General features: G+C 38.6%; 1 protein-coding gene across 2 annotated transcripts; it reads right to left on the bottom strand.

Moving 5' to 3' along the window:
* Positions 1–216: 216 nt before the first annotated feature.
* HENMT1 (HEN methyltransferase 1) lies at positions 217–8,460 on the bottom strand. Of its 2 annotated transcripts, XM_005520921.3 has the most exons (7): positions 8,354–8,441; positions 7,829–7,957; positions 6,195–6,307; positions 4,858–4,992; positions 4,264–4,446; positions 2,546–2,723; positions 217–1,018 (listed from the first exon to the last, which is right to left on the bottom strand). In XM_005520921.3, exons 2-7 carry the CDS (start codon positions 7,940–7,942, stop codon positions 629–631), a joined length of 1,113 nt encoding a protein of 370 aa, XP_005520978.1. In that variant the 5' UTR covers positions 7,943–7,957; positions 8,354–8,441; the 3' UTR covers positions 217–628. The 2 variants fall into 2 exon arrangements, with proteins under 2 accessions (XP_005520978.1, XP_087916748.1); XM_088060622.1 differs by lacking the exon at positions 7,829–7,957 and having other exon boundaries at positions 8,354–8,460.
* Between the last annotated feature and the right edge of the window lie 4,393 nt (positions 8,461–12,853).

Below are 12,853 nucleotides of genomic sequence, written 5' to 3'. Positions count from 1 at the left end.
CTATTTGGATTTTACAGTTTTGAACAGCAGCTGCACATGAAAACAAGAGAAATTTTTTCAGAGCCAGGTTAGCATTCACAATTACTGCAGTTCTTTAATTTTTTGAATTTTTTTTTCAAAAACAGAACAAAGATGATAGTTTCATATTTCAATTCAGCTGAACAACATTTGGTTTTCATCAAGGCTGAGTATGTACTCATCTTGAAAAAGGCATCTATAAATTTTGTCGAAATTAAGAAAAAACTTGCCCTAAACTTAGGTCTGACTCACATTATTCAGCACAACACAGTAGATGGCAAAACAAACTATCCTTGAAGCTAACGAGAGCCTACTAGAAATAATCTAGTAATGATAGCTACAATAAAGCAATAGAAAGCTAACAGAAATACTTAATTTTCTTCTTAGGAATTATTTCCTTTTAGCTCCTGATACTCTAATTGAAACCCCTAGGAGTTACTGCTGCCTTTGTCAGAAGCACTCACCTTCACTCAATGAGAGATGCTGACAAATAAAGACCACCAATGGAAGGTTAGAAAATATTTTGTAGTCTACTTAGCATACAGAACACATTGCATCTGACAGCTTTAAAAAAAAACTTTCATTACTTCAACTGGACTTTGTGTAAGATCTAATTCTCTTCATGCTCAATACTGAACATCACAGCAGAGCCATCACTACTCAGTGTGACCTTGCCAGCAATAAGCTTGCATAACTTCTCAAAGGTACCACAAAGGCGATTCACTTTGGGAAAAGAAAAGATTGTTGCAAGAGGTATGTAAACCTCATTTCCACTGATAAATGGTTCCATGTGTTTTTCAACAACCAGTTTTCCAAGATAGTCTGAAAAACAGTCCATTGAAGGTTGGAATTTGGATTCTCTCTCAGGATCATCACTGTACTCCTCACGTATTGACATTAAACGGTGCTTAATGATTTGGGCTGTGAAAATAACTTCACTGATCACTGCATTCTGCAAGTACTTTTCATCTTTAAGACTTGGGTACACTGCTTTGAAGACCTTTACAATATACAAGAATACATGAAATGTTTCATCACTAAAACAAGCTCAGATTTTAACATTTGCTGTCCAAAAAAGCTTTTAAAATGTGAATAGTATTTTTTATTCAATCCTGTTTTGCTTATTAAACAGTTTCAGGTAACAAAAACAAGGCAATAGGAGCTGGTTTTCTGTATTACAACTACGCTGGTAGTTAACTGAACTTAAACATCCCAAAACACAGCAGGCTATACCTCCAAGCTACAGTTGTAGATCAGGCAAGGTATAGCCCTGCAATTCTTTATATCTTTTTCATAATTCTCTTACTTCTCACACTGCGGGGTTCTGGGGACAGTTCCAGAGTGATGGAGATTCTAAACTACTTCTGAACTGGCATATGGAAACCAAGACTACAGCATGAAATTTATTGTATTCAGAGTAAAACATTAAATATTCTCTCACAGCTATAGGGAATGCTAAAAATAAATTGTGACATCAAAATCTGTGAACTTGTAGTGTGTTCTACACTGAGCTATACTGCAAGACAATTAAGGAAACTAAGCAGGCAATCTCATTCCCACCAGGTTACTAGGAAGTGCTTTATACCAACAGACTACCAATGAAGTTCTGCTGTTTATAGTTATTTCTTACTTTCCAACTACATCTTCAAATGTTGAATTATTCCTATAAATTAGTAACCTAATAAAAATTAATTTGATAAGAAACATACAACATTAATATTAATCTCAAAGGATACCTATGTCAAAACTCTCTCCAAAATGACCCTGCAATGGCAGCTAATGAAAGCAACTTCTAGTACATCTCCATCACCTAGATGTATTTCCAAGTTTGGTGAGCACTAAAGAGACATTCATGATTCTATTAATGGTAGTAGATGACAGGTGACATTTCACATGCACAGAAATTTCAAATACAGAAATTAAAAATGTTTTTATAGCTTGGAAACCATAAAAGATAAACCCATAACACCACTTTATCTTTCCATTTAGGTCACAAGTCATTTGAAGATACTTAGATATTTTTACACAAAGAAATTAAATATTAGATTATGTTCACTGAAACAAATAATTTAAGGCCTTATAGAATTGAATAAAACCCCAACAGTGTATTTATCTTTGCATTGCTACTTCATTTCAACTCTGAAAAAATTTTGATTTATACCATATGGCATTTAGTAAGAAATGCTTTTTTAAAAATTTTTTATGTATCTGAAAAATCTGTCAACAACTGCATAATAAATAAAATTAATGACTAGAGGAAAAATAGCTGGCAGAAAGGAGAAATTTCATTCCAAGGATGGAAGTATCTTAACATAAGAATGATTACCCATATTGTTATTTATCAAATACCCTAAAAGTTTAAGGCTTTTGTACAGCTGGAAACACAAAGAATGAGGCTGTCTTGTTTTCTGATTACAATCAGAGCTAAGACAGGACAGTAGCAGTATTTCATGGTAACAACCTCACATGCAGTCACAGACAACTTCATCTTTTATTCATACCTCTAAAGGAAGAAAATAATACTTACTGTTTTGTAAACTGTTTCAGTGGGTTTCTCAGACTGAACCGATTCACCAGTTTGAGGACATTTTCTCACAAACACACCTATTTGGGTACAAAACCCAACCTTCTCCATTCCTGTTGGTGGGTGCCCAACGCCAGTAAATTCCACTGAGTAACCATAGCATCGAGCAGCCTCTAGAGCCCTGAGACAAATTATTCCAGTTATATGAAATTATCATCTTTCCATGTGATAAAGATCCATTCTTAAGGAGAAGCAAGACTCAAAGGCTGCTAAGGCTTGAATGTAATTTCTCTAACAATATTCCCATGCCTGAAGATAAGCACTGTCACATCTTGTATGAGAGCTGTAAGATGCCTACCATAGTCTGAATCATTTAATATCATTTAGCCATCCAAACATTACTGTTTCTTCTAAAATATGTGCATAGAATGCTAATGTTAATTCTCACAGTTGCTTATTCACCAACCTGGAAGTCAGGTAAAAAACCGATTTTCAAGAACAAAATTATTTGAAAAGAACCCATAAAAAATATACACACCTCTAAATCACAAGAGACCAGTTAATAGAGGAAGTGTGGTTAGAAAGACTAAAATCTACCTAATCAAGGTTACAACAGTGTACATAACATCTAAATGAAAAGTATCTTGAAGTACCTCAGCCAGTGTGAACAAAGGCATGAGGCAGGGAACCAAAATTGTGCTACCTAGCCGTATCATTCTCCATGAAAAAGAAAACTAAATTAACATCTCGTGTATTTTAGAGATGTAATATTTCTATTTCACAACATAAAGGCTTTCTCATGTTTAAAGCTCAAAAAACTTCCACACTTCTTCAGTGATATCAATATTTTTAATTCACATCTATCTAAAAGCAAAATCTAAATCTACTTGAAGTCACAGAAATTGTCTCTAAGGTATTCTAAGGCAGCTAATTACAGGCAGGTTTTAGTATCATTATGTAAGGAAAAATACATGCTTCCAGCTTTGCAAAACTATCAACTCAAAAATCACTGGACACTTTAAAGTGTATAGCAGAAACAACATAGTTTAAGGGGCAAAACTTCCAGAATACATACACCAAGAGTTAGCTACTGAGATACGGCATTCTTTACTGTACCATGTATTTTATTCCACAAGTGCTGGACAGTTGAATGTTATCACAGCATCTCACTTTCTCATATTTTTATTTTTATTACATTCCTGATATTAAGGGTAAGATAGATCTCATGTAACCCTCTGTCATGTGCATATGATTTGCATTAAATCCTTCATTAATCCATTGAACTATCCTGTGCTCAACATGCCACACTGCTGTGGTTATTTGATACTCTTGCTGAGTGCTTTTATTACACACCATATACAGCAAGCCCATTTCTTGGATTTTATGAAGAATTTCTATAGCAGGGTATTATGCAAAAAATATTAATTTCAACTGTGTTAATTTTAATGGAGATATATAAAAAGTAGTAAAAGTTTTAAATATTTTTTTGCAGAGCAATTACAGTAAAAGCCAATTAAACCACCATCATATAATACGAAATCCACAGAATATGCTAAACTGCTCTCAACAGCAAAGAAACCACCAAACCAGGAGGTGACACTTCACTGACAACAAACCACACAAGTGAACCATTCTGAAAATGCACAGACATTCATTTCTCACACTACTGGGCACTCAGAGCTGCATCATATGCATCCAGCATATGATGTTCTGTACCTTACCAGTTTTGAAACTCTGCTTGGCTCCACTCAAATTTGTGGTCTGGATGCCTGTATGACATCACTCTTGAAAGCAAAGGGTTAAATTCAGAATTTGGAGTGCTGATCACAACTATGCTTGGAGCCATGAAACCAAACACCACTTCAGGAAACTTCTTCAGCTCTGATTCATCCAGGTGTTCTATTCTGAAAAAAGTAAGTTGATGTCTGTGTTTAAAAACACATCACTATAATCTTAACAACCAGTGAAAATAACCCCAAACCCTTATCTGTAACTTGTAATTTTACAGCTACTTCTGCTATATGAGTACTGGCACTGTGGCCATGTGGCAGCACGGGGTTTTGTCTGAGCAAATCTCCTCTTGCATTTTGTACTTTTTCATCAGTATCCTCTTCCCACCACAAGCACTACTTGAACTGCTTAGTACGGTTAATTTAAACATAAGTTTGGACATAAGACATCCATGCTTCTACTTTCTACTTTTCTAATTCCACTCTGCTTCAAAGGTTTGATCAAGCCTGTTTGGAGCATGCACAGAATTCCAAACTGAACTCTAATAGACTTAAAAAACCATTTTGTATTGTCCTAATACTCACAGTTCAATACATGTCACCAAGTCAAAACCAAGCATACAGGGATCTTTATGGGCAACTGAACCATGATGCAAGGTAACAGTTAGGGATCTTTCAGATGGCTGCAAATAATCAACAGGAAGAGGAGACAAAGTATGCCTACAAAAGTATTAAAAATATGATGTTACAGGAAGGACCTTAAGACAAGATAAATAGTACATGTAAATGGGCTAGCTAACACCCTAGCTAGCATAGATACTCCATGAATCTCAAAAAGGTTAACTGCTTTACATGGATATAAAAAAGAATATGCAATACAAACACATTTTGTAACTACCTACAATAGGACAGAAAGAGCAGAAGTTAATCCAGAAACTGTCCTTCGTGTTTACAAGAATTTCCATTATACTCTCAAGTCACTTGGAAAGCCACTTGTAAACTTTGATAATAGTTCAATTCCAGACAAACGGTAAGTCTGGTTTAGACAAGCTTTGCAGGGTTTCAGGGTGGAGTTTTAGGCAAGCATATTACCTATTTTTTCCAAGTAAAATACACAGAGAAGCCAAAGTACATGTGCAAATTTCATTTTGAAATACAGCACTAGAGAAAACACACAATAGATGTTAAATATAAAAGGTTACTTCTCTTCCTTCTTGTGAAAGAGCAAGAGATCCTACGTATTTACTGAAATTGTATTAATCTGCTTTCAAGAAACCTATGTTCATCCATCAGACCAGTGCTTCAAAGATCACAAGAACCTCTCATTTTAAAAAGGTTCTAAACCAGACACCACACACTGAGCTAACCTTCCAATTTCAAAATGAGAAAAAAGAACAAGTCCCCACCACGGTGACTAATAATTCCATGTACATTTCAAAAAGATCAAAACTGGTCCTTCTGAAGACAATAATGTCACGTATAAGCATACACAGATATTCCTAACACCATGCATTAGTGCCCTTACAAACAGTGAATTTTTCACACGTGCACACTCTGAGGACCTCTTTGCAGCACTGCAGGAGAGGAGGTAGAGAATAGGCAATAAAGTGAAACCCATGAAGGATGAGGGGTAGAAGGAAAGTGTTTTTAAAATTTGCTTTACTTCTTATTATCCTACTCTGATTTTGATAATAAATTCAACCATTTTCCCCAAGTCAAATCTGGTTTGCCCATGATGGTAACTGATGAGTGATTTCTCCCTGCCCTTTAACTCATGAAGATTTTGGTATATTTTCTCTCTCTGTCCAGCCAAGGAAGGGGAGTGATAGAGCAGCTTTTGGTGAGCTCCTGGCCTCCAGCCAGAGTCAACCCACCACACCACTAGGTCAAGATAAACACAAACCTCAAAACAAAGAGCTTACATTTTCTCTTTCATCACATTTGCACAGATATCTAGCCCAGCTAACACTTCAATGCAACTGCAGAATTTCAGCATCCAGAGAAGGCTGCAATCAGCACATCCTAAATCTGCCACCTGTAAATTGGATATTAAAAAATGTATAAATGTTATATATTTCTAAGTAATTTCAGAGATTTGCATAAAATTAAAATTCCATACTTACCAAAATAACTTTTTAATGATAAAACATTTCAGAATCATAACTAAAATTTATAGCTGCAAGCAAGCAGGATAGGTGCAGGAAAGATTTAAAAATTCTTTTTTTAAAAATGTGTATGAAGATCCTGCAAGGTGTTTTAAAAAGAACTAACTTTTTGTTACTACAGCTATAAACAAGTACATGTAGGACATCCCACCGGATTCTGGAGAATGTCTCCCACATGAGTAACAATAAGGTATGATTTTAAATATAAAAGCTGCATCAATTTTCACATTCAGCACTGCTTTTCACTGGGCTGTTCTCCCTCCAAACCACGGAGAACAGGCTCACCAGCAGCAAAGTTAGCAGCGAAGAATCTGCATAAAACAAGTTTAAAGGTTCAGTCTAACGTTTAAGCAGGGAACTCTGAGGATATTCAGGCCATGAAGTCAAAGAATAGATATTTTTTCCTGTAAGCTAAGGAGATAGTTGAGTATGTAAACCAACCCCCACTGTTCTTTCTCAGGCTCAGTCAAGGTTGAAGCACATTGCTTTTCTCTATGTAAAAATCTTGAGTTGTTTCTGTCCAGTTTATCTACTGTCTGTATAAACAGTGAGTTCATCCTCCCACCCCTTCCACATCTTAAAGCAGAAAATTCAAACCTTTAAAGACAGATGCAACATTGGTGAATATGTTCTATTTGAATGCAGATTACAGTGCCACGGCATCATAGACTGGATTTTTATTAGCTACTAGAAGGATGATTACATAAGTAATGCAGATGCATCAGTTTCTTGCATGGCCTCTAAGATATTAATATCAGTTTAAGGGTTAAACACTGCAGACTTGAGAAGATCTTTTGGGGAAGGAAGCAAGGAAGACACATCAGAAGCCAGCAAACACTATAGAATGTTACTTAAATAATTTAACTTTTCACAGTGAGTAGTGAAACAAAAATTCTGATATATTGGGGGGACACACATGACAGCACATGTGGAGGGATACAAGACCTTAAGAAAATGGAGATGAGTTAGCTTCACATAATCCCACACCCAGTGTCACTTCTAATCTAAGACTATCCATGCAAATGGTTAGGTAAACCTGATAAACTACACGGAACTAACAGCTCTGGAATGCAAAACCCAACTGTGAGGAAAGCAGCTTGAACCAAATTCCACAGCATTAAATTAAAAACACAATGGCCACTACTTTCAAAAATAGACAAAGGCATTCCTCTTGTTTAAATATTCTCCTCTCCTATCAAGTAACATTAATTTTATGTACCTCTGAGAAAAAACACATCACGTGGTTTCTGCTAAGTCCATTCAGTTTTAACACTTCCTCCACTACTGTTTGGTAATTAGGTCAACAGGTTATTTACACTTTTTGTCTTCCTGAGATACCAAGTGTCAACTTACTTTCAAGTTTATAACCTAAAGAGAGAAAACATACCAACCTTCTTAGGTTTATATTTCTCCACTAAATCTTTAACGAACTGGTGGCGTTGCTTGTACAAAGGAGGTTCAAATTTAATAATTTGTGTAAACTCTTCTTGAAAGGTCTTAGCCATAGTATTCTGGCAAGGCTAAAATAAAAAGTTAACTCTTATTTTCTGAAGCATTTCATAACCTATCCAATTACAAAGTTTCCTGTTTTCAGTGGTTTTTGAGTCCCAATTGAGCAGGGGTAGACCTGATCTGAGTCCTATTCAAATAGTGACAAAAATACTTGGATTAGCACGATTAGGCTGTTCTCTCCACATGTCATTATCTAAAGAACCTTTTGTAAACAACTATAAATCGTATACAAATCTAAAAAAGCAAATTTCATAATCTGTCACTATCCATCCAGCACACCTGGACAGAGACTACAACCAAACATTACAACCAAACGCATCTGGGCCAAGCCTGCACACAACTTGATTGCTCTACGAGGTCTTTTACACACAAATAAAAATACGTATTTGTGTATATATACGCACAAAATCCGGCTCGGTGTTCAGGCCAGTTCCCCGCCGTCTCAGGAGTTAAGCGGGCCTGCTGGGCTCCCCTCAGCAGTGCCCGCGTGAGGGCCACCCGCGGCACCCACCGCCTGACCCCCGCCGGCTCCTGAGCCGCCCCGAGCCTCAACCCCTCCGGCTCCTGAGCCGCCCCGAGCCTGAACCCCGCCGGCTCCCCACCCCCGACAGCCACTGCCTCCCGGCCCCCTGCCCCGTGCCGGCGCTCCACGCGCCTGCCGCTCCACGTCTCTCCCACGATAAGCTCCCGCCCGGCACAAGCGGCCACCCCCACGGGGGTGCGGCAACCTCCGGGGAGCGCCGGGAGCGCTCAGTGCCAGCCCTCAGGGCGGAGGATGTGCTATAAGGCCCTTCTGTGCGAGACGATAAACCAGCGGCAGCGACCGTCCGAGGGCCCACTTGTTGTACTGATCCGTGCCAGCCTCTCTCAGCGTAATTAAAAGGTGATTGGCGGTGGCCAGCGGTGTCCGTACTTTTTTACACTAAACCCCAGAAATTTCGCCACTCCTCAATGCAAGTCCTTTGCGGCTCTGCTGTCTAAAGTCGTGTTTGCTACGCCGCAGAGTGGAAACGCACTCTTGTTCTGGTTGCTGTATGTAGTGAACTAGCCCTGTCTGGGTGAGAGAGGTAGAGAGCACAAACTCGATGTATTTTGCAGGGTTTCATTGGGTCTTTTCCACACTGGGACAAGTTTGTCTCTCAGTGAGCAGGCAGCTGCGTAGCTGCAGGGTGAAAGTAGAAAGGAAAGCATGGCTCTAAATGTTCCATTTCTTCTGTTAACAGCAGTAAAGCGTTTGCTAATCACAGGGCAGGGCTGTTATTAATAAAGATATAGTGTAGACCTGGGACCTAAAAGGAGGCAGGACTCTGGTGGCAGTGAAGACGAAGATTTGTTAGATAGGTTAGACCATAATCCAATGTCCTTTAAGATCTCAAAATATACTGAAAATGCATCTGCCAACTCTTGGCTAACATTTTAAGTTTCATGGCCTAGGCAGAACACACAGTTTCTCCTTTTGGCTGTTGTGCAATTGTTTAACCCTGAACTATAACTTAGTACCTATATCTCAATTACATAATTCTATAAACTCTGCACAAGTGGTGTTTTTTTAACCTCGGAGAGAAAGTTTATTAATAGAAGTATTTCACTTACCAGCTTACAGTTCTATGGATTTTAGCATCCTGTGAAATTTTACTTACAAGTCAGTATAATGGATTCTTTAGAACAAAATAAGTACAGAGAACAGTAGTAAAGTTCACAGTAAAATTTAATTCATAACACATTGTAAATTCCCACAATGTCCTCCTAACAGTTTGTGAGAATTCACCCCAAAATGTTCCACTGTAAGTGAAACCTTGAGAATTATCAGCTGTTCTCCACTATGAACAATATAATAACAGATATATGCTTATTCCATATTAGGTGATGACATTGGATTGGAGAGCCAATCTTTGGAAGACTGGCAACATGAAAGAGAGAATGAGCACCCTTTGGAGTTTTGAGCTGGAAAATCTGCTTTGACTCCAGGGTGTCTGATCTGCTTGCTGAATAAAGTATTGAAAAATCCTTCTAATTTTTCCCCATTAAATCACATAATTTAAGTTTTGTTTTTTTTACTATTTTCTCACTGAAAAAAAAAATCTTTGGTTTAGTCTAGTGGTTAAAATTTTTGTTTTGTCTTGTTTTTCCCTTATGCAGTGGTACATCTACTTAACAGTCTCAAGGCATCGTAGAATAATTTATGTTGGAAAGGACCTTTAGAGGTTACCTTACCCCCTACTTAAAGGAGGTCCAAGTCAATGAGATTACTTGGAAACTTCAGTTCCAAGTTAATTTTCACATTACAGTCTATAATTTCAAACTGAATACTCAAATTGTGTTAGCTCAATATGCCACAAATCAAGCAGGTTTTTTAGAGAAGCCTGTTACTTTTGCACCCTACACAGAGAAACAAATGATATGGCCATACTGGAATAAAAGCATCTCACAATATAAAGTTGTCAATCAAAAAATCCTAAACTGCTGACATTTGTTTCATTCAGTAACTGGAATGAGAAAGGCAGCTGTATGCAATTCTAGTACTTTTCTCATAGAATTGCAGTGCATATAATTAAATCTGATAGCAAAAGAAACTTAATACAGCACTGCTGCCAGGAGACACTAGTCCATATTAATATTTGACAGGAATATACATACAGCAATACTGCTTAATCTGTAATTCAAGAGCTAACAATCAGTCCTCTCAGCCTAAATTCCGAGGATGTTTAGTGACTGAAGTACTAGTCTTTTTCTTCTCAGCTTCAATTAACACATTTGTCATGTTTTAAAAAATTAAGAATTCATATAGGTGAATGAGAAGCAAAGCTGCTGTTACACACAAATTACATTTGTATGCTTTTAGATATATATATAGTTTCTTGCTGTTTGCAAGTGAAAAACACCTCGTTTTGAGGTTCTTTGGTTTGGTTTTTGGTTTAGTTTTGTTTTTCTATTTGGTTGTACTCTATAAAAGCAGCCAGGATGCCTGAGGGAAGAAAATCTAATTTGGAGCAAATGGATTTATAGGTTGCAACTATATGAGAGGTTTCAGCATCACCACCAAAGAGTGAAAGAAGTATAAAAACATGATCTTATATAGAGTAAAAAATACTGAGGTTTGGAACACATTTGGCTAAATATTCCAACTGGAAAAGGTAAATGCATGGAAACACAATTATGGCAATATAAACTATAACAGAAGTATGGGCTGTCTTGAAGTGGTTACACAATAAAAATTAAGGAAGTGCTCCAAACAACAATAACAAAACTACTCATGTTCAAAGAAAAGTTACTGCACTAGCTAACTGCCTCCAGAACAAGTTCACTACTATAAAGTCACTACTGGAATTAGTTTTTGTTATTAGTTCTCTGATCTGAGATTGTTAAATGGGTATTTACTGCATCAATATGGTAGAGCCATGCAAGTAATGAAGATTTTGTGAATGTCTTTGGAAATCAGCCAAGATGGGAAGAGGAGTCCAGAAGGAGACTGGTGGTTACTTCTAGAAAAGAGGAGTGAAAAGCCTCGATAGCAGAACAGGCAGCTTGGAGAAACCATTAACTGCCAGGGCCCTGATAACACTTTCCTGATGCACTACAAGCTCTAATGTACTTGAAGGGCCAGGGTAATGAAAATAAACTGTTTCTCAGTGTTTCAATGTGTAATGAAGAGTGAAGGTATTTTCCTGTTATTTCTAACAGTATTTATCTCCTCTTTTCTAAATTGAAAATCTGGGTTAGTTTTAGCATGTAGAGATGCTATTCCCATGGATGATTTCATACCAGCTTCTCCCTGTACCTCTTTCCTGATGCACTGAGCGATGGGGAGCCCTTGTGTACAACTGAAGGTACTTGGGCACTTTAGACATTATGCCCAGATTGCAGACATTTCACTGAACTACTAGTTTGTTTTTTCACAGTCATTTGATGTTTGGAATATTTCGGCAAGTCTTCTAAATCACACTTTCAGTCTCCTTTTTGTACTTTAGATTTGAAGACTGACACCAGAATATGTTACTAGTTATATTGGGTTTGGGTATTTTGTTTTTTTTTTCTTTTGCAGGCAAAACCAGAGGATTTTCTTTTTTCTGTTTTCTGTTAGTAATTGTATGTTGACAGTGATTCTGTCTTAGCTGTTTAACCCAATTCTTCTTGTTCCAAGTCTGTATGTAGGACTACTTAGTTTTAAAAAGAGCTGTTGAGCTGAAACTGAGCAGCAGGGAGCAGTTACTGTTTTCTGGGTGTCTGACGGGGTCCTTAGAAGCTGCTCTGGCCAGAGCAGTGGGCTTCGTACCCAGCATTAGCATGAAGTGAACAGGCTGGGCCGTGCCCGGGCCGTCATTGCCCTCCGGGGCTCCAGCACACCGAACGTGCCTAACATTTCTTCCTTCCCCAGCAGGGGAGCAGTGGATGCCCCATCCCTTCAAGCCTAGGTTAGACAGGGCTGGAAGCAGCCTGGTCTAATGGAAGGCATCTCTGCCCATGGCAGGGGGTTGAAACTAGATAAAGTTTTCAAGGTTCCTTTCCAACCCAAGTCATTGTACGAATTCTTTGCTTCTCTCTTGCTGTGGAGGCAGAAGCGGCCAGTGCCAGCTGTGCCCTGGCCCCATTACCAAGGACAAGGGACCGAGTTGACCAGTTTTCAACTTTTTTTAATCGGTGGCTTAATCTCCATGTGACGGTATCAGCAGATACCACCCTTCGGGCCACAGAGCCCCCTTCGCTCTCTCTAGCGGTGATGTCCCGCCTGCCGGGCCCCCGGGCTGCCGCGAAGCGAGGCCAGTCGAGGGCGGGAAGAGCCGCGGAAAAAGACTGGGGCGTTAGCGAGTGGGGCCGCGCCAAAGCTCCGGAGCTGCCCCTCCCTTTCCCCGCGGGTCCGTGACGCGGCCCCGGAAGGCGCCGCCGTCACTTCCCCGGCCGCCATC

This window comes from Pseudopodoces humilis, chromosome 10 (genome assembly GCF_049639895.1).
Source record: "Pseudopodoces humilis isolate 2021_Gansu_Grassland_sample_001 chromosome 10, ASM4963989v1, whole genome shotgun sequence".
Taxonomy (NCBI): Eukaryota; Metazoa; Chordata; class Aves; order Passeriformes; family Paridae; genus Pseudopodoces; species Pseudopodoces humilis.
The sequence above is the reverse complement of the archived record's forward strand: the minus strand, read 5'-3'. Positions and strand labels throughout refer to the sequence as shown.

Coding starts and splice junctions, on each gene's coding strand:
- HENMT1 (XM_005520921.3), bottom strand. CDS start 7,942: ATGGCTAAGACCTTTCAAGAAGAGTTTACACAAATTATTAAATTTGAA. Junction 4,447..4,857: donor TTGGTGACATGTATTGAACT/GTGAGTATTAGG, acceptor TACTTTTTTCAG/AATAGAACACCTGGATGAAT. Junction 1,019..2,545: donor CTGAAACAGTTTACAAAACA/GTAAGTATTATT, acceptor TATATTGTAAAG/GTCTTCAAAGCAGTGTACCC.